Here is a 22,348-nt window from a genome sequence, read left to right as displayed (position 1 = left end):
GTTTGTCCCCCTAAATTAGGGTGGGAACCCCCAAGTTGGCATCACTGTAAGAATCCACAGATGTCTAATATTCTTTGACTTACATTCTATAAGAGAATCGCCACAGAACAATTCAGAATTAAGAACCACAGGTTAAGTAGAAATGAAACGCGATCCCACTGTGGAATCCTCAATCCACTGTAAGCTTCAATCAAAAGCTGCAATGTGCCAGTTGAGGTTTTTTAAATTGAACAGCATTTTTAAAATGATGTTTACAAACACTAATCCTGTAGTGACTAGTGTGGTTAGTAGTCTTATTTTATAGCACGAATAGTTTTATTTAAAGAAGACTCAATGAGTGACTTAAATTTTTGGATTATTAATACAGGTAAATCGTATTTGTTCAATCTAATCTTATTAGTTATTTTATAAATATTTAATATTTAGATATGTTCGCATTGACTTAAAAGAAAGCATAGGCTGAGCCCTCAAAAGTCATTGTCCTGTTTTTGTTCAATTCTTTTTTCTTTACGTACCTCTCCAATGATATATAACTTGTTAGTTATGAGGTTTTTTAATTTAAACTATTAGTTTCTGAGGTTAGTGTGTTCAATCAAACAAGCAAATACTTCAGCTTTATATTAATATGTATGTATAGTTAAAACTTGGCAAACATTTGTTATAAAATATTTAATTATGCAATTGCAACTGTATTTTTTTTTCAGCTCACTATTTGTTTTACCTACAAATTATACATACAATGTATAATCTTAATTTGTCAGAATGTGTAAAAACTAGACACAAATATTTTTTTAAAATATTGTCCGACAATAGAAAAAAAATTATTTTATTTGGGGCATCTCTGGCAATATTACTTTACAATGATAGAAAGTTATTTGATCAACATTTTGTTGTAATCTTGATTGCGTACTTCATTATGAAATATGAAAAATTGGTATGTAAATATGTTAAATTTTTTAATAGCATGTAATCCTGCACTGGAGCACAGTTCTCTTTTTTCTATCAACGTAATATGAAATTTTTTCTTCAAGGAAATAATTTTATTAGTTCAATTTGCCTTTCGAATCAACACTATTTATTGTTTCCAAAAAGCAAGGCTTAGTATTTTATGTTGCCCTTGTTAAAAAAAAATGTTGTAACAGATTTACTTGTTTTTTTATTCTACATCTATTTAAATGTATTTTTATCAATGCCCCTTTTTTAAAAAGTACATATATAACTTCACAGGAGAAATCTACAATCAACTATGGAGTTGGCATGGCATGTAGCTTCTATGAAGGTTACTTAGCCCAAATTATTCCCAGTAATGGTGCAGATTTTATAGGATTTGAGGAAAATATCCGAAACTATGAAAACTGCCAAGGGGGTGTTGTATTTCCTGTGAAGAAACTGTTCATAGTAATAACAAAGTCATTGTATTGTCCACCTGATCTTAAGGAGTTCAATAAAAAGGATCCTAGCTTACCATACCTGGAAGCTTGCCAGGTAATAAAGTGTGGAAAAAAACACCAACCCTCTATTAAAAACATTGTAACACGATACTGGTGCCTATCATATTGCATTTCAATTTCAAAAACTAAAATGTACATTAAAAAAAGTTCTTTAAATTTCTCTGGCTATATGTTATATATTGGTTATATGAAGTATTTTATTATTTAACCTTTGTGATCTTTCTAGTTACTGTGCAGGAAACACCAAAGTAATTAAGATTATACTAGACCATTGTTTATGCTACATAGTAACATAAATAAACATTCTCTACAACCAACATTGTACAACAATGTAACGTATATAGATTTTTGTACACAAAAATTTTCTGTGAGTAATAATTTGGATTGCAATGGATAGTTGAGTCTACCGTGTTATAGGAAATCGCGTTGCAGTAGTATTATCATAAGAGCGTTTGTTTGAGCAATTCTCGAAACACGAATTTAATAAAGTTATTTAGTTTAATTTTGTAACTACACAATTGAAACGGGTGCAAAGGTAAGCAAAAATAATTATGGACTTGACAAATCATTATAAATTTCACACTACAGAAATTTAACTTGAGAAGTCACCGAGTCATATGGGGAAAATACCGCTTTATATGAGGGACGGAAATCGCGTTATATGAAAACGTGTTATAGAGAAGATTACCGTACTTATTAGGAAAATATAAATTTATTGAGAGACCTCATTTATATAAAACTTATTTCAGTCTTTGGGTGACGTGCAGAAAGACCAGGCCGGTGTAAAGAATCGCATATACAGAAACAGTGCTTATAAAATTCACCGAGCAGGAACCGATCCCGTGTACCTTGCCGTGGAGTGCGCTACACCACTACACACACTGCACAAAGTTCTTAAGAACCGGACTATCTATGAAGGTGATATCCCTTTCTGAGTTTTGTAAGACATTATAATTCGAATATTATTTTGCATGATACGGTATTGCAAGATCTGTGAAAATTATTTTTAACATTTGGCATTTTTATTTTTAAAATTTATCATTCCGATAAGGCAAAAGTTGTGTTACTACTTTTAAAACAATTTCTTGACTTTGCTTGCAAAAATTAACATAAAAAGCCTTTCCAACAGTTTTAAAACAAATGTCTTCATCTGAAAATGTTGTGACACAAAAATATAGTACATATATCTAACAAATATTTCTCTATATTAGAGCTGGGCAGCATAAATGCGGAAGAAGTAGTGTCTGATTTCTGTGAAACCCTTGGGACTATTATCAGGAAGACCCCCGAGTGCAGGGGCAAATGCGAGCTGGTCTATTATGACGGTGGGAAATTATTTTGTGTTTGTGTCTCTTTTAATATTATTATTTATAAAATATATATTACAAAATATAAAATACATAAAAAATTAGATATGTGACCTAAAATTTTAAACAGTAGCAATATTTTACTAAAAAACGCCTACATGCCACTGTTAATATGCTTTTGTTTTTCTTAAAGAAAGGACGATCAGCCAGTATTATTATTTCACCTGAAATCAAACTGAAGACCCTTATGCACTATGTATATTGTCCACAGAGCCATAAATAATTTGCTTTTCTTTCAGACGAGGACCCAAACCAGAATTTAGCGGAAATTCTTCTTGACAGAATCGAAACGTTAAGAAATCTGAGACTATAGTATTCGATTTTGCTTCATTTTTTGACATGGGAATCCTTATATCCTTTTTTTTTCAATGTTGTGTTCATTTTCATTTTTTTTGTTCTTTTGTTTTATGATAGCTTTTTAATAGTCTATGGAATAAAACCTTAATGACGTACAAGAGTTGACCTAAAGGTTGTAAATGTAGGTCATAAAATCCCAAAAAAAATAAATTACGTACGGATAATTATTTAAATAAGAATTAGCTTTTAATATATTTGTAAGATTGTACCATGATTACTAATTAGCAATGTAAAGTAAGATGAGAAATTATTTTATTTTTCTAATAAATATGTTTACCAAATAATAAATACTCTTTCAATCACTGTGTGCCAATGAGTGTATTCAGTGTAACACTGAGTTAGGATTTAAGATCATTTTATCAGTTGTTCAAAAGACTTGACAAGACTTGCGGCATATACAGGATGGCCAAAAAGTCGTGGATCAAACGCAACTAGGGGATATATGAGTTCATCAGCTTCAAAAAATTGTTCTACGGCTCATTCACTCTATTATCCTTAAGCTCAACCCCTGTAGAGTTAAAATTTATTTTGCGTTTTTATAAGAAAATTGCCTTTTCTTTACTAATTCTTATTATAATTCCTAAAAATCTACACCTGTATCTTTTTCATAATATCCACTAGATTTGTACTGGTAAGTCCTTGCGTTAGACATGCTATTTATGGTTGTTTATTGGGTGTATTGAAGATAATATTAAGGTTGAAATGAATGAGTCTCCTGGTAGTCTGAGGTTAGTTTCATGGAAAAAATTTGCGGGACTTTACCCCAGATCTAGTTTTACAGCCAAGCGCATACTTATAAGTAAGTACTAGTAGCAATTCTTGTATCCATTGCGTACTTTAGTTGCAATTTTCTACGAATGACCCTGCATACTGTTTCAGCAGTTATTTCTTTTACTGGAATAACTTCGGGCCGTTTCGTCACTCGTTCAATTATAGTAACGTATGTACAATCTTCGAAAGGCATGTAGACATGTTCGAAACGATTCCCAATGAGACTAAAATCACCTAAACGCGTGATTGTATGACGCTGTTTTTTACTATTTGTCATAGTATGGACTTTTTAACAAATGTTTTTACGTCTATGTTCATAATAGGCCAAAAGCACTTTGTAGTTTGTTTGACAATATTCCTAGTAGCTCCGACGGCGGCGTGACTTATCTCATGTACCTATTGTGTATATTTGATAGCATGTTCCCAAAAGTCAAAACGGTGTCGGTAAATAAGGTTTTATATTATTCGGAGAAGTTTCGCAAGTTATTTTTATATCAGCATAAGGGATTGATATTAGTTTAAACTGGAGTTTATTATTGTATAAGCGTTTTTTATCTTCTTTTTACTTTATGTAACATATAGCGGAAATGTTTAATGGCCACATAAATTGCTATAAGTTCTCTATCATAAGTGCTGTAGCGCGTTTGAGTTCCAGTAAGCAGAACAAAAAACCGAGCGGTTTGAATTTCTCTTTGACTATACACTTACGTGCGCATACACAAGAAAGTGTGTGATGGATTTGACATCAAAATAAGCAGAAGTATTATAAGAATCTCGATTTGGCGCACCAATACCAGATTGAGAAGTTGATAAGCGAGCTAGGTCTGAATACCCACAGTTGCTCCCCTCAGACTTTGAAATAAATTTAGTGTTTACCTATTAGATATTTATGAATCGAAGTATTTTTTCTCTTCGAGTGTTTTATGTTTGCTAATATGCAACTTATATATGTACTTGTCACATTAATGATTAAACCTTGTATTTTATTTTTCTTATGAACCAATATATGAGTGTGCCGAGCGTTGGCAAGCTTTCGTAAATACATAATAAAGAAGCTGACGCGCACGGATGGGAATTGTTTACTTATATATGTAGATGGAATACCTGTAACGCGTCCATGTAATTTTTGTTTTGTCCATTATTTGAAGTTGTGTGAATTGCGCTACAACAGTATTAGAACTTTCACTGCCTATAAAAGTTAATCATACCTATGAAACATTCTTCGATATTGGTAGGTTGTGGATAACCATTTATATCTTTAATCTTTTCTGTACTCGGCCTTATAGCACAAACAGCTAATGTGATAACTGATAACCGAGAAGTTAAGCTCGGATGGCGAACCTACCAAGCTCGCATTTATCCGTTTTTATTTTATGAATTTCTTGTTATCCGATTATAGTTAAAGCTATCTATAACTATTTTTAAGTGTTTTAAATGCATATGTTTTTACCCCGAAGAGAATTGTTGACTAATCTTCAACAATTCAATAGATTTTCAAATATGACCCGTAACAGTCGAGGGGTTTAAATAATCAGTTCCTAGACTAATTTTAAAACACTGTAAAGATTTTTAGTTCTGTTACCGCCAATAAAAATATTTCTTAGGTACATTAAAAATATTAAAGAGTATAAATGAGTAAGTAGGTAGTCTTTTAATTTCACAGAACTAGCACACAAACGCGCGACGTTGCCGTTTTTTACTTTCGGGTTAGTTGCGAATGAATTTTGCAATGGTGTAAAATTTATCCACTAATTTTAAATCAATTTGTTTGTAAATTGTATCAGAACATTACATACACATAAAATCATATCGTTTAAAATTATAACACATACACGACATATAAAATAATTATTTTATTATTTTTTTAAGTTGTATGTCATTGTCATATCCAATAATGTATTCACACACATAATTCAATACATATGTGATTAAGTTTTGTTTATTTTAACAAACTAAACTAATCGCTTATATAATTAAAGTTAGCGTCGAAATTCATAGCTGAAAATTATTATTAATTGGATAATCGTGAGGGATAAGAGTGTATATTTTTGTTTTACCTTTAATTATTTCTTTTAATTACTATACAATTATAGTCTATGTCACTGTCATACACTCATACAGTGACACATCACACAACCAGTGTGACCAGATTTAGTAGATTTCTACTTTTTTGGTAGATTTTGAGGTACTGTCAACAGAATTTAGTATGTAAAAATTATTTGGTATATTTTAGTAGAATTCACGCTTTTCAGTTATTCTAGTACTTTTTTTGGCATATCGAATAAAAGCGAGGTATTCCTCTTTCATCGATTGGATTATAACTATTTAATGTTTATTCTTTACATTACCATTCGTGCCGTGAGCATAGAGTGTGATATCGCAATGAATAGGAGCAAGAAAAGAAAAGAGTACCTACCGAGAGTTTTTAACGCCGGCTTTTTCTCTCGGCCTACACCCTCTGTCTTCTTTGCCGATGAGTAGGGATGCCTACAAATTCAAATTTAATGACGTGGAATAAGTGATACATGTATCTTATGTTCCATAATAAACATATTTTATTTTATTTTATTTATTTTATTTTTATCAAGATCCCTTATTTAAAGTTGGTTATGTAAATCTACAAAATTTTACGTTATTTTTCAAATTGATCAGGATCAGACCCTTATTCATAAAATTGAAACAGACATACAAAACACGATGAGTTCCATTTTGAGTTGCTTTATGAAGATAAATTATATAAAAACTACTCCGCTTCAGTCAATAGATCTGACAGAAGTATGTTCAAGTTAATGGACTCAAAATTGCTTTATGACAATGTTACCCAACATAAAGACGAAAAATCTTTACTTTAAGTATCATTTTATACATTTTTGTTTAATTATATTTTTATTAAGAATTTCATTTAAAAAAAAACTCGGTTTCTTTTAAATTCAATTCTAATTTTTATTATTCTATCGTTTTATCAAGAAAACATTCATGTTTGCGTTGTAACACAACAGCAAAAAAATATAATAGATTTTCTTGTTCCTTTCGGTAGAATTCAGTAGTTTTTAACCTCCACAAGCAGTAGATTCGTCAATTAAAATCTGGTCACACTGCACACAACATGGTTTGACAAAAGTTTGAAATTCTGAAAGGCAAAACAAACGCACATGGATTTTTCAATTTAGAACCTATACTTTTTATTGAAATAAATATTTTTTGTATGTTATATAAAGTTTGTGAATAAGATATTAAAAAATGGGTAAAAGAAAATATAAGGATGATGAGGAATCTACTAAAAGACCTAAAAAATCAAGCGATACAGAGGACGAAAGCGGACCACCGCAACCGAAAATTCAACCTAATTTTGATATTAAACATTTTCGAAAAGAATTAGCAGAAAAGCAGGGTCAAACCATGGGTAAGCGTGTGCATTGGTGTTTTTTTCAACGACTCTTCTTTCTTGTCTCATTCAAAATCAACTTAAAAATATAATATACTAACTAAATCACTTCAACCTTCTGAGTGCATTACTGTTTTTTTTAATATTATTACCAGCTGAACATAAAAGAAAATGCGACATGACATATATTGTTGAAAGTGCTTCCTTTATATATATATATTATAAATAAGTTACATTTAATTATATGGATTTTGTATTGCTTTAAATTCTATATTATACTTTCTTTTAAATTTGTACTTTAATAGTTGTTGGATATATATTAAACTGAATTTATTTTAACATTACTACTGTAAAATTTTCAGCTTTAACACAATTTCTGCAAGTGTGCCTCAACCCTGACAGTGATATGGATTACTTAGCAGAATATCTCAGAGCTGGTGGTAATTCACATGAAATATTGAGGCAAATATCTTCAGAAAATAAGAAAAATTTATCTTTGGCTACACCAACATTTCATATTTTTCACCTCTTAATTGTCAAAGTACAATCCTCCATGCCTCACATGATAACAATTACAGAAGAAGCTTGCCGCTATTTTCTAAATACTTTTATCCCAACTGTTGAGATAATGATTAGTGAAAATTCTGGACCACGACATAGGAAAATAATTTTAAATCTTTTGACATCTATGGTCACTCTCAGCTCAGATTTAGGTGTTGAAGTTCTTAACCAAGTACCATTAACACCTAAACATCTTCAATATATAGTGGAGAAACCTAATTATAAAGAAAAAGACAATGTAAGAACTGCATTTGTACATTTTATAACATCGTTTCTTGTTGACTGTCATTTGCCTCTAATTAAAGCTCTATTAGAGAAACAAGGTCTTCTTCCATTAGTCATTCCTGGTTTAATACAAGATGAGCCCGATGCGGTACTCATGTTTTTAAGTATCTTGAAAAAAAATGTCATAGAAAATCCTTTACTTTCAAAAACACTGAAGTTAAAAATGTTTAGTCATCAAGTTCTACATAATTTATTTAAAATGTTTAGTTGGAAGGGACCTCCAGAGTTGACTGTTGAAGCAAAAAATGAGGTTCGACCGGAAATAATGGTGTTGTTGTCTAATATAATAACTACATTGTTTACTTCACACAAGCTCGGTTTATACTTTGTCGATACCTATGTTGGAACAGGTGACACAAATAAAAATCAAAACTTGTATAAAGCTATGCTAAGTTTAAAAAGACCCTGGGAGAATATTTACGAATGTGATACAGTACTTGAAATTATCTATAAATGCCCAGACTTACATAGAGCCATTATACATGTCATAGAGCAAAGTTTTGAACCACAACATTCACCCATATGGGAGAGAGCTACGGAATTCACAATTAAGCTTTTAGACAAATTGAAACCAGAGGATATGTTGCCAAGGTTATATAATTTAAATACAACGCAAACAGTCAATTTTATTAGGTTTATTACCCTACCTGTGCCCTTATTGAAGTTCATTCAGGCAAATTTTGGTAAAGATCATACCATTTCTCTATATTGCATTAAAGTGTTAGTAAAAATGCTACATTCACTAAAAAGATACATGACGATACTTAAATTGAGAGAAGCTCAAGAGATTCTTGTTGAAATGAGAAGTAAACTCGAGTACTTCATACCTAAACATGTTCCAGTTCCAAGCACTATAATTTCCTTAATAAATGATATAACAAATGGTATAGGAGGAGCAGAATCATCTCAAGATTATAAATTACCAAGGGTAAACACATCGGATTCACTCTTGGGATTAATAGACACATTGCTATTGTATAATTACGTACATCCTTCATTTTTCGAGTCCTTAGAGAGTAGTATAGATATGAAAACAATATTAGATTTTACAAAGACTTTACGAGAAGGGCAAGTATCATTGCTGAAGTTCAAAGTAGTATCATTGTGGCTGACTTTGGATCAATCTGCACTTTCCTTGAAAAATCCAATGTTTAAGGACCTATTTCTCATTATGTTAGAAGTATTTACATCCGAAGAAAGGAATATATGGATGGAGGCTAAAGATACATTGCAAGAATTTCTCAAACAAACAGAAATATATGAATCAGATGAAGATGAAATACAATTATTGTTGTATTCTTTAAGAAAATCTAAAGTTGAGCCAATATCTTTGGTGGCGGACGTAGTGGAATATGTGATGCAAAATAAGAAGGACCTCATAGAATACATGCGAAATCAGATGATTAATTTTGAAATTTCGGATGAAGATACGGCATCTAATTTGGATAAACTGTTCACGGATCTAATGAACAATCAAAACACCGAGGACAGTATGTTTTTGGAAAACAAAATGCCTTCACCATTTATAATTGGTTGCATACAGTTTATCCAAGGAAACAAAGAAGCCAAGAAGAGTTTAAAAAGTTTCCTATCATTATACATTGCTAATTTAATGCATTGCAACTATTCTCCTGAATTGTCTGAACTTCTAATTGGTGACTCGAAATTAGAAGTCAGAAGCTATGTGACCACTTGCATGTTGAATCTGATAGAGTTACCCGACTCTATTGTTAAAGATGATGTCCTATTAAAATTATCAGAATCAATTGTTAAAGGAGACGTGGTTGACTTTAAAAGTATCTTTCAATTTATAGAAGATGGCTCTGAAGATAATTATGATTTATTAATAAGTGATAAATACTACAAAATACTACCTCAACAGTCTATTGATGAATCGGAGTTGTTTATGTGGGCCAAATATTTAATGTTCTGTATGGTGAGACTATCGAAAGCGGATCAATTGACCGAAATTAATATGCAAAAGATCACTCACTATTTTCAAATTTTTATTGCTACTGGAAGACAACAACATTTATTAATCACTTGCAGAAGAATATTGTTAAATTTGTTTAAGAATGCTCATTTTTTAAAAATGTTTAAGGCTGTCGACATGACTAAAAAGTCTTACATCTTGACAACTGAGTTTATGCTGCAGATGATTGTTCAAAATAAAGATATAATCGGTTACCTTGACCAAAACCACTACATTTTGAAGTCTTATCAGCAAAAAACTTACACAGAGATAATTAAAGCTTTTGTCAAAATTAATAAAAGAAAGAATGTTAAAAGCGATCACACAATCAGAGTCTTAGAAGTTGTCGGCTTTTCTAAAGAAAATGATAATCACATTTTTGAAAAGATTTTTGAAGCAGATTTAGAATCATGCGTCAACGATGACAAAGAACCGACCCTTATCGTGGAGGTTCTTAGAATCCTATTAAATAAATATTCTCTAAGCATATCATTAGAGCTTAACCCAGAGGTAGTCGTAAAAACAATAATATTATATTGCAATCTGATCACAAACAAAGCCTTAGCTGCGAATGCAACTAAACTAGAAATGGCACTCGCTACTTATTTCGAGAACAAACCTCATCACGCTACACTTATTACGGATGAATTATTCAAAAAGTTTTTCAATGCCTTTGCGATACGAAAAACTACGGCAAATTTGGCGGCAATAATATTAAGGCTCAATGGAAAATTGCATAAAGTTTTTTCTGATGAGTTAAATAGAGAAGAAATATTAAATCAAAGAGAACTCACGTTACCCCTCGCCAATGAAGTCTTTTCAAATCACCAATTTCTCAACGAACATCCAGATTTTTTAGTTAAATTGTACAATGAATATAAGACTAATATAAATAAGTATCTAGAAAAACCACATAAAGCTGGACAAGTTTATATGCAAAATTGGAAATTGTTAAGAAAACTTGTGACTGAATGTATGATAAAGGAAGATTGCCAAAAACTGTTTTCAAAGATCAACAAGTTTGAACTACTGGATGCCAATCACGTCCAGATTGTTCAAACCGCTTTGTTGAAATTATACATTATCGACGGCGAGGAAAAGCACGAATATTACTGCAATTACATTTTATCTATGCTTCATCTAATGGTCACATGTTTCAAAGATGAAAAGCTTGAAAATTTAGACACTGTCGTCTCCCTCGTTTACAGTACTACACAAGTGAGTAACATAAAAATAAGCGAGAACAAAGAAGACTTGAAAAAAATCGTAGATAGCGCGATTTGGAAAAACTTTTGCAAAAGTGTTTTGAAGAATAGCTTAAAAGTTAAAACTGCCGATCAGGCCAACGTCTTAGGCCCCAAACTTTTATGTCTCTTGACAACATTGATCAAGATGTTATACCCACCGGATCATACGGAGATCGTAGATATATTCGACATGTTGACATCTCATTCGGAGTTTCTGAACGTCATGTTGAGTCATCACAGCTTGGATGTCAAATCTAGATTGTTGCAACTTCTCTTCTGCCTGGTCACATCGAATAAAACTATCATGAAGCCCCAACAGATACCGGTGTTTCTGAGCGCATATCACGGCACTAAGAATCCCTCGGATAGATTGATCCTGTGTATTCTAGAGTTTTATGAGAGCAACGGTCTACCCGTAAACGAATACAAACCGTACGTCTGGGGAGACTCGGCAGCGAACTACTATGCGGTACGAAAAAAACGTACAGCTTCACTTTGGAGCCACCCGACGCCGAATCAAGTGTTAAACCTTCTCGATAGAGAAATTATAGAAAGAACGATACGAAATTTTCCAGTGAATCAAAAATTAGATTACTATTATGAATTACCAGATAATTGCGAAACCGTTAACCGCACGTCGGCTAAAGCGTTTATAGAATATGATCGAAAACAGAAAATGAAAATGAACAACAAAACTCAGGATAACGAAGCGGTACTCGAAGTTGCACTGAGAAAGGAAGAATATAATAAGGTGTTGCAAAAGTTTAAGGAAAAAGATGCGCTGACTATATCGCAGCAAGATGATGATGATGAAATTTACGACCCCGCTTTCCTCTTTCCCCTTTTAAGTCATTTAATGGCTCCGGGATCGATGGCCTCTTGCTTTAAGGTGATGAGAACTGGTCTTCTATCGGTGACGCTGATGGCTCTCAGCTCATCGTGTCCCTTGATGCGCGCCGCCGCTTACCACGTCTTGCACAGGTTCTGCATGCTTTTGGAGTTAGAAACGTAAGTTTTTTACAATATTTTTTTTAATAATATTAATATCTTTAGTCGTAGAGAATTTCTGAATCGCTCCTAACTTTTTATAAATAATATTTCAGGAGACACAAAAACGACAAGCTGCTTCTGACCGACTTCACGACGACCCTCCGACAGAGCATCGCGTCGGCCCTCAAAGGCGCACCGAAAGAAGACAAAATTCTAGGAGATTTTAAAAATCCTAGACTACCCTCGGTCGGCGCTCTGTACTTGGCCAGGGCTCTGACGGTGTGCACGGCTCCCTCGGAGCCTCTGTACAAACCGGTCAATAACTTCCTAATAGCCAAGCGACACGTAGACCTGACGATCGTCCCCGACTTCCTCAGTCTCTTCCACGACAACGAAATCGAATGTACCGAGCGAAGGCTGTGGATCCTGAGCGTGATGAGCCACGGCATCAAGACGATGAAGGACGTGATCGTCATCTTCAAGAGCATGTGCATTAAAATGCTTATGGACTTTTACACCACCGTTCTGTGCGATAGGAGGACGAAAGCCAGCATAATTAGCGTCTTCGCCTCTATCGTGTCCATCCCGCGAGCGCTCGAAATATTGATCGAGGGCCACGGGCTCCTGACCTGGCTGCACTCGATTATCTGGTACTTGAGAAAAGACGACAAAATCGTCATCCGAGAGATTCTCAATATTTTAAACACCATCATAGGGAGCGTGAACGTTAACGCGTTCGGGAAACAGATTAAGCTCAATCTCGGCGACGTCAAGGTGAAAGGCGACGAGGAGTACGAACTTCTGAGTATAGTGTACGACTTGTTAAACTACGTCGACGAGTTGGATGTCGACGAAGTGACGACGTATCTCAAACTGTACAACGCCATCTCCAAACGGACGATTAAGTTCTTGACGAAGCGTCAGATTACGAATATCTTTAATAGATGCAGTCGGAAATTTCAAGACGAGGAGTGCGTCAAAGTGATAATGCGAGGGGTTCGAGCGGAAAATTCCCAAATGTTGAGATCGAAAATTGTTGAGGATTCAAATTGTTTAGTGAGAGAGTTACGTTTGTTGTCCGTGAGTTATATAGCTTAAATTAATGTAAATAATTGTAAGTACAATCTGTTACTGAATATTAAAATATAAATTTAAGCCTTGTTTCGTTTTCGTGCCGCTCTTCGAGTTTTAAATATTTATAGTCTACGTTTGATAGGAGAAAAAATGAGTTCATAAGATTACGGAAAATATTATGTCGTGTTAACGTCAGGGTATAATCGGATATCGAGGTAAACTTGTAGGCTTTTATCTTTATGCTTGTCGTCTGTGAGCGGATGCAATTACGTGGCTTGTCATTCGGCTGTTACTATTGATAAGATGTCTCTTGTGACGTTCGATTATAAGATTCTTATTTCATAGGAATTTGTATAATGCAATGGTAATATAACATCTAAATAACAATGTACAATTCAATAAATACTTTAAATAAATAAATATAAATCAGTGGCGCTAAAACCTCTTTTTAGGTCTGGGCCTCAGATTTCTGCATCTGTTTATGATCATTTGTCAATCTAATAGGCAAGTAGATGATCAGCATTTTTGATTCTCAGACCATCAATGAAATTTATGTCTACAAAAAAAAAATTCTTATACTTAACTAAGTGCGAAATAAACAAACGATGGCGTATTTCGATCGGTTTTGGTTGGTCTTTAATTTTTTAACTTTTATTTGCAGTCGAATAGCAATATTGAATGGTATAAAATAAATTACAACACAACCAATCCATGAGAAACAATTTTACGGCTCTTCGCGTGTAAACACTGGGGCTAAATATGTTAAATAAATTTCTATAAGCGTAACTTAAGTAGCAGTTTCATCAGTAATTGATATTTACCATAGACAGGGCAAGGGCAATAAATAAAATCCTATCAATGGGTGTAATTTCGCCGTCAACACCGCAATCAAGATTGTTGCTAGCTAATAAATAACCGATATGAACCTATCGTCTTTACTCGTAATAACAAATAACCAGAATCAATGAAATTTGTAGATACCATTACACTAAGGTAAGGTCTTTCCGATAAAAAAAACACAATTTGTCGCTACTCCTCTCTTCAAAGACACTCTCCTTAAAGCCTGAGCTAGCATCGAAATACTGCGCGATGACATATCGAGTGTCGTGCAGATTCGCGGCTATTTGGAAGGAATGGCTAAGTTACCCTCTAAGAAGCTTGGTGTGCTCGCCAAGGCGAGACAGTACTTTACAATTCGGGCCACCGCTTGCAACTTTATAAAGTGCAAATTCGGCCCCACATGGAGCACTGTTGTTCTTACCTCTGGGCGACCCAGTACCAGCTCCTTGCGCATCCGCTTTGCGCTTGCACTCCGTATTCAACGAAAAGCGATTAGGATCGTCGACGACTAGTCATTTTCCGAGCGGCTTGATCCCCTGGCGTTGCGTAGAGATGTGGGGTCACTCTGCATCTTCCCTTTTCCTTCTATCCCATTTACCATGGGGGTGTTCAGAGGAGTTGTTCGGACTCATACCTGCAGCTGAGTTTCATCATCGGACGTTAAAGCAGAATACAAAATACCATCCGTATCACCTTGATGTGAAACCAGCTGCGCACTGTAGTATTTTCGAAGCAATTCAACGTAGGGTCCTTCAAGAAAAGGGTTTCTTAAAAGGCGGGCAATGCCCTTGCGAGCCTTTTGGCAATGTGAGTGTCTTTGAGCGGCGGTATCACTTAACATCAGCTAAGCCTCCAGCCTGTTTGCCTCCTGTAACATAAAAAAGAGGACAAACGTATTTCCTTGTTCCTTTATATGGGATAGGGTACTTACTCTGTAACTTTCAATAGCGATTGCGATTCCAACTTCAATATTGAGTTTTCGTACCACGCGATGCCAAGGTTGGGACGTCAGCGGTACGGATATTGTCAGAACTATAGGTACATATCGATTCAATGGCATGCAGAAACGTAGTTATTGGTAGGTGCCTATGTGTGAGTGGCTTCTTAGTGTAGCAAAACATCTTTTTAAATATATACTGTAGGCAGATTTATTTTATCCTATAAATTAAAGTTAATTAATTAATCAGACGCAGATGTGACTACACTACACACGCAAGCAGTCAGTATACTGTATAGCATATAGGAATGCTTTAGATATTGCAAACTTTGCACTTGTCGGATTTAAAAATTTCGAGTGACGCAATGTTGAAATAATATCCCCAAACGCAAGTATGAAAATGAAGTCTGTTTTTGATGATTAAGAATCTATGTAAAAATACGAATATTATTCTTGCATTACACTCCATATCTAATGTTAGGTAGGCTTTGGTTCTTGTAAGTGTAAGTCTATTGATTGTCTGATATTCTATTTTTAACGATTATATTTTTTGCTATAAAAGATCTCGATATTTAAGTTATAAATACCATAACTCCCAATATGGAGGGAAGATGGTTTTAATTCTACATAATTCACGTGAAATAAGTCTTTATCCTTCGATAATGTTTGTATCGCAATCAATAAAGCTGGCTTTGTCACGATCTGAGAACAGAATCACGAAGTCTGTGTTTTCTAAGCTCGCTAAGTGTTATGTCCTATGTAGGATAAACCTCATAATGAACTCGAAAGTAGAAACATAAATCGGGGTTATCTCACGATTTTTCCATATTAAACCAAATCCTACGTTGTCATGCCCCTAGTTTTATCCTCAATTTTTATTTAACGCTTTCAACATAAAATCATACTAACCCGTTGTGGCTATCGGGATCGGAATCTCGCCACATCAGATAGTTTTCGAAAAACATCTGTTTTATTCGTATAAAACAAAATGAAAACTGCTAAATGAGTGCTGTGTTTATGAGGTTAAGATATGACATTATTGTGTAGAAAAATATTTATTGTAAATCATATTTATAAAACTGTTCCTATTACTTATCCTGATTCCAACGAGATCACGACCTTACATCCTTCGAGATAGCATTCCCTATTTGCGGTATTACGATGTTTGTGTTTTTAAATCAAGTTATATACCAAAGAGAAAATTATGAATACATATATGTATCATTTTAAGCAATGTTTTAAAGACCTTGACTATGTGACCCCCGTTGACGCATAGGTAGATACAACCTACTATTTAACCACAAATTTAAAAGCATTTTAGTCTCTGATAAGCCTAAAGTTTTAGATTCCAGCGGCAGCGGCAGAAATGTAATAGGCTATTTGGATTTTTGGACCTTTTTAAAAATGATTATACGTTTATTTATGTAGCTTAAATTCATTAGTTGAGTGTGTATAGATATAGATATTAATTTAATTTTAATCGCCTTCAGGTACCAAAAGTATAAATCTATCATTTACAAACAATTCTTATGTTTTAACTTTTGAATTGCGGAGACATGAAAGCAAATTAACAATAAATGCAAAACCAGTCACGTTCCGAGTTAAGAGTGAGCTGACTTAGTAATTTTATATTATTTGTAAAGAAAGACACGCAAGGAAGCCCCACGGGCGATGTTTGAACAAAGTTAGTGAAACTACGACTATTTTGAATTTAACAAGAGATAATATTAATCAATTTTAACTGAATGATGCGTAAGTATCCGGCTGTTTCATTTTTTTGACGAAGTTCTCACGATTTTTACCATAAACATTGGAGCAAGGTTCAAAAGTGCTTATGAGAAAAACACCAATTTTAGTCCATTATTTTTGTTGGCATCCATTATTTATATTTATTTATTGATTAATTCCTTGAGGTATGTTTTTATAATTAATTTGACTTGGTGTTGAATATTTAATCGCATTATCTCGGGACGCGTCGAGTCGGTACATTTCACACTTCTGCGCAGGATTATCGACAAGCTTCGAAAGCTGACGAGTTATCGATAAAGTTCAACGGCTCCTAAAAAAGCGAAAATTATTATCTCTGGTTCGTTGAATCGCTTAGATATTTTTTTAATATCGAAGATTTAATTATAATAAAAAAAAACCTTGCCACATGGGCTTCAGTAAGTTACCTCCAGGCATTGCAACAATATACTATTATTATATACAGCATGAAGAAAGGTCAATTACTCGTTGTCACCCCAATACTGTGCGAGCTGTAATGAACATGGAACATTATAATCACGTTTTTATTATTAATTTAAAATAAAATTGTCGTTAACAACAGGCTTAATGGCCCAAGCTTCATGGTATCACATTACGCAAGATACCACGCGACCACGAACCGTGAGGTATGTTGCAAAAACCACACATTCTCATTTTTCACATACCATATTGGGGGCAAACTTAAGTAAACGATATCGTGATAAACAATACTTTTATTGATTTAAAAATGTATACTAATATTGAATGAATGTTAAAGCCCATCCGTACAATTTTTGTTCTTTTTAAAAATAGGAGATTTGAAAGATGTTTATTATATTTTACGTCACAAAAATAATACAGGTCTAGGTTTAAAGACTTTATTTCTCAAAAAGACAAAAAATGTCACTTACATGAGAATAATACTCTAGATTAACATAACATAGTAGTCGTTCTTAAAATAATCACAATAAAATATAGCCGTACATGCAATAAATTTAAAAATAAAAGTAAACAAAGAAATATGAATTAAAAGTAATTATAAGAAATGAATTTAAGAGTAATTTTGTTTAACATATTCACTTAGCTTCGATTTGAATGAATTGATAGAAGTAATATTTTTTATATCTGTGGGTAGTTTATTATACAGGTCTTACATACATATTTTTAGTTTACTTTAATTAGAGTGACTCAATGGACATATCGCACATAACTCGAACGGAGTTTGAGTCCTGATTAAACAATAGTTATTTTGGAAGCCATTAAAACAATCACTTATATTCGATGGCATACTAAAAGGTTATAGGTTGATCGATGAAAATTAGAAGTACGGTTAGATAATCCTAGAATAAATTTGTCTGGCCTTCTTTCTATTTATAAAATACACTTTTTAAATAATAAAACCCTATAGAACTCACAAGAAGGGTCTATCTTAGTATCTTTTACTTCACATAAAATTTAATGGACCAATAAATTGATGTTCACGTACAAATTATAGCAGTCTTGTTAATGAATTTTACGATATATTGAAAAATATATGTTGTAAATCATAGGCCGATGGATTTTATAACAAGTAGCCGATAAGTTGTCGATGGTTTATTACTTGAATAATTTAATTGGAATTCGGCCTGAGAAATAAGTATTAAACAAATACTTTTACAAGATAAACTTCATTTTACGCGTTAAATTAGCACAATTGTAATTGTAATATTGTTTTAAATGGACAAGAGATGGTGTGTTTTTTTGGAATTGTGTATTACTTCCGTAAATTTACACGATACATATTGTTTTTAGACTTATTTACATATCCAATATGAGGGATATATTGTTACTGTTTGAACTTAATAAAAAAGCGAAGTTGTTAATATATTATCGTAAACGAGGTAAAAAAATAAAATCCAAGAATTATTTTATGCTCTCATATCTTCGCGAAGTTCTCAATATATCAGTACATTTAATTCGGCATTAACACTTCTGGTAACTTATAAGGCTAAAATTAAATTCCCATTCAGTGCCTTTTACAGTAATTCAAAACGTGCTATAAACTACAATACAGGCTCACTACACACGATATCGTATTAGTTTTTAAAGACAAATAAAGTCTCCGTAATTTGGCCTTGGTTTCTGGCGAAGAAAATACTGTCTTAATATTTATATATATAATTCTATTTATATTTCTACTGTACGTGTGTATGTCACTGAACTCCTCTTAAACGGCTGGACCGATTTGAATGATTTTTTAATGCTTTTGGGTGGCGCCCTGGATGGTTTAGATTCACAAATCATCCCGGCAGATGGCGCTGCACTCGGTATCTAGGTTATTTTAAATCTATACAGCAAATAAACAGCTGGTATATATATATATATAAATCTTCTGTGAATGTGTTCTTAATTAAACTCCTAAACGACTAGACAGATTTTGATGAAATTTTTTGCGTGAGAATGATTTACATTATTAGATATTTTTTATTTGTATGTTAGACGTGTGTACAGGACAACGTCTGTTATTTAAACGTAGCTCGATCTCATTACCATCAATTATAATTACGTTTTCTAATTACCTAACTGATAACTGTTACCTTTAGATACTGGCTGTGTCCCCCGCGTCCGGCATCAATTCCGTTGAACCAGTCAGTACCGGTCAGTATAGATGATTATATAAAGACTAAAGCTGCACATTATCACAAACATCCTTATTTTTAATTTTTAAATAAAATACAATTGGAATCACGTCAGTGTAGCCACCCGCGGCGTGTGGATAACTCGAGACTGTAATCGCATTTCTCGGCCCATTGTCACGATTGTCTGATATTAATCGTCTTATTGTAGTAGCCTATCATTTGTTTTGACTTGACACATCATTTTTAAGGCTTTCAATTAAGAGATTCATAGACTGGTTTAGACTTCACAGTATAAAGTTCTTTTCAGGTTTGTTGTTTACAAGTTGACAAGAAATGTATGACAGTCAATAATCATACAAGGCAAAGTGGCAGGTAGAAGGAGACCTGGCCGCAGACGCACGTCTTGGTTGAAAAACCTTAGGCAATGGTTTGGTCAAACCACCAATCATCGTTTGGAAGCGAAGCATCCAAGATTAAAGTAGCCATGATGATCGCTACCTTCGCAAGGAGATGGCACTATTAAAAAGAAGATACAAGAAAGATACTTAACGATTAGGAATTGAAACTTAAATGTGGATTTATTTCAGTATTACCCCTTCCTTCACACTATCAAAAGGGCTGATTAGAAATACTATTAAGGTTAGCAAAGATGCAAGCAAACAGTTCCAACGTACGAGAATTTTAATTTAAACATCTCTTTCTTCGGCCTCTTATTCAATGGCAGCGATACCAAAGAGTTAAGATTTTGATCACGAGTAGAACTTTCTGGAACCTCGAACGACTTTAAGGTACCGTAAACAGTGATGGCAATCGAGTATTGACTGATTCTTTGACGATTTGTTTGCACGTATTTTTTGTCTCGTATCGTTTTTCAGACTTTACAAACAAAAATATATTTTATAAAACGTTAAGTAGTATGGCCGACATGTATCGCAATTTCTCGTATAGGACCTGTTTTCACACATTCTGCACTTGGAGTCCCTTCGCACAAATAAACGTTTTATTTATCGTCAGTTCGCACGTAATGTTGCTACAATTTGCTTGTTAATTGCTTTATACGATTTTAATTAATGTATGGTTAACGCACTTCACAGTGAATATAATTAATCAATTGATTATAAGTAATTAATTGATGTGCTATATAGTTTTTCAGAATGTAGATAACAGGTAATAAAGAAAATTATGAGTTTTTATGGGCTTAGCCGTGAGACAATCTATAAATTAAAGATATAACCATGGGTGTTAAGTAGGCCCTATTATATATTAGGACACATTTTAATGCTTTTTGTTCTGATATAAGAATATCTAGGATGTCAATCGGCTACTCGTGTAACAGGACACCTAGACAACAAATGGACATTCAAGACAACACCATGAAAGCGATACCCGGAAAAAAGAGTGGGAGGTCAAAAAGAAGGTGGGCGGGTGATAGAAATAGCAGGAACGGAGTGACATACTTTTGGCAAAGAAAGAGATTGGAAAGGGTTGGAGGAGGCCTTCACCCACGAGGGATCCATATCCACGGCTGTCTAATATATTATTACTAACATTTAATAATAACACTATTATTCTAATAATAAAGGCTATCCTTTAATTCAGATACGTTTACATTTAAACACGTTTGTATTTCAATCTTCTTTTAGTGTGTGTGCCCGTTTTTGGCAAAGGCCTCCTCCAAATCCTTCCATTCCTCTCTGCAATGTGCCACTCTCTGCAATGACTACCTACCGTTTCTGCTGTACTTACATTTAGCTATATGTAAATACTAACAACATTTGAAAGGTAACAGGATATGGAGATAAAAAAGCCTTTTTCATTATTATTATTATTATAGAAATATCTAGCAAGGACCGGGCATAGTACAATTGGACGGATCTAGTCCAAAGATCGATCTAGGGAATCTATAGATATCTTTACACATACGAATTACACTACAATTGTTAGCTGTTACAAATTGTGTTAGTTTTTTTAACTTCCTGGAAAAACTATTACAACAAGTACTAAAAACCAATTAATGAAATAGAAAATAAAAAATAATTAAGTATGTAGCTTTAGGGATCACCTCTCGTGAACACATTGTGAGTGATATTGTTAGTCCATACAATTAACAAATGTAAGCGTTATCTTCGAATGCTAAGAACAAAGTCGTGTACAAAGCAAAAATAAATTACTCTACAAGACAGAATTCTACTCTTTAGACTCGTAAAGGAATCGATCTGAAATTGATAAGAAATATCGAAATACAATAAAATTCCTCCTGGATGGTGTGTACCTTTTACGATTTAATGCTAATTTGATAAACAATTTGCTTTATTGTATAAAATAGTAATCGATTATGCAAACATTTATTGATATGGCAATTTAATGTTAATTAGAACTCTGTTGCATGTATTGGAAAGAATAAAAATATATTTGAACTCATAGTTTTCAACTTTTTGTTGCATATGGGTGGTCGTAGTTTCTCACGTTCTCAGGTCACATATATGGATGAAGTAATGTTTCATATTCTGTGCAAATAAAATCTGAAAAATAGTTGTTGGTAGATGTTGATTTGTTTGTGGAAAACACCCAACTGGTGGATGCACACTCCCGGATCTGTTCTATCCTTATCTTCTAATACCTTAGTATTATAACACCAGTAATATTACTAGTGTATGTAATATTATTAGATTGTGTAGCTTGGCTTGAAACGGCTGTTATATTGCCTGAAATAGACGCCAAAACCATAGTACTGTTTAGTGCTATGA

The 22,348-nt window shown here is 33.5% G+C and overlaps 2 protein-coding genes across 2 annotated transcripts; both read left to right on the top strand.

The window, feature by feature from the left end:
* Window positions 1-174: 174 nt before the first annotated feature.
* Window positions 175-3,463, top strand: LOC125060700 (stimulator of interferon genes protein-like). Its single transcript, XM_047665702.1, has 6 exons — window positions 175-367; window positions 705-934; window positions 1,228-1,485; window positions 2,201-2,369; window positions 2,663-2,776; window positions 3,058-3,463. The coding sequence occupies exons 1-6, from the start codon at window positions 334-336 to the stop codon at window positions 3,129-3,131; spliced, it is 879 nt and encodes a 292-aa protein (XP_047521658.1). The 5' UTR covers window positions 175-333; the 3' UTR covers window positions 3,132-3,463.
* A 3,589-nt stretch (window positions 3,464-7,052) lies between these two features.
* Window positions 7,053-13,541, top strand: LOC125060762. Its single transcript, XM_047665813.1, has 3 exons — window positions 7,053-7,349; window positions 7,694-12,404; window positions 12,500-13,541. The coding sequence occupies exons 1-3, from the start codon at window positions 7,187-7,189 to the stop codon at window positions 13,482-13,484; spliced, it is 5,859 nt and encodes a 1,952-aa protein (XP_047521769.1). The 5' UTR covers window positions 7,053-7,186; the 3' UTR covers window positions 13,485-13,541.
* The last annotated feature ends 8,807 nt before the right edge of the window (window positions 13,542-22,348 follow it).

The sequence above is a fragment of the Pieris napi genome, chromosome 22 (genome assembly GCF_905475465.1).
Source record: "Pieris napi chromosome 22, ilPieNapi1.2, whole genome shotgun sequence".
In the NCBI taxonomy this organism is placed as follows: Eukaryota; Metazoa; Arthropoda; class Insecta; order Lepidoptera; family Pieridae; genus Pieris; species Pieris napi.
The sequence above is the reverse complement of the archived record's forward strand: the minus strand, read 5'-3'. Positions and strand labels throughout refer to the sequence as shown.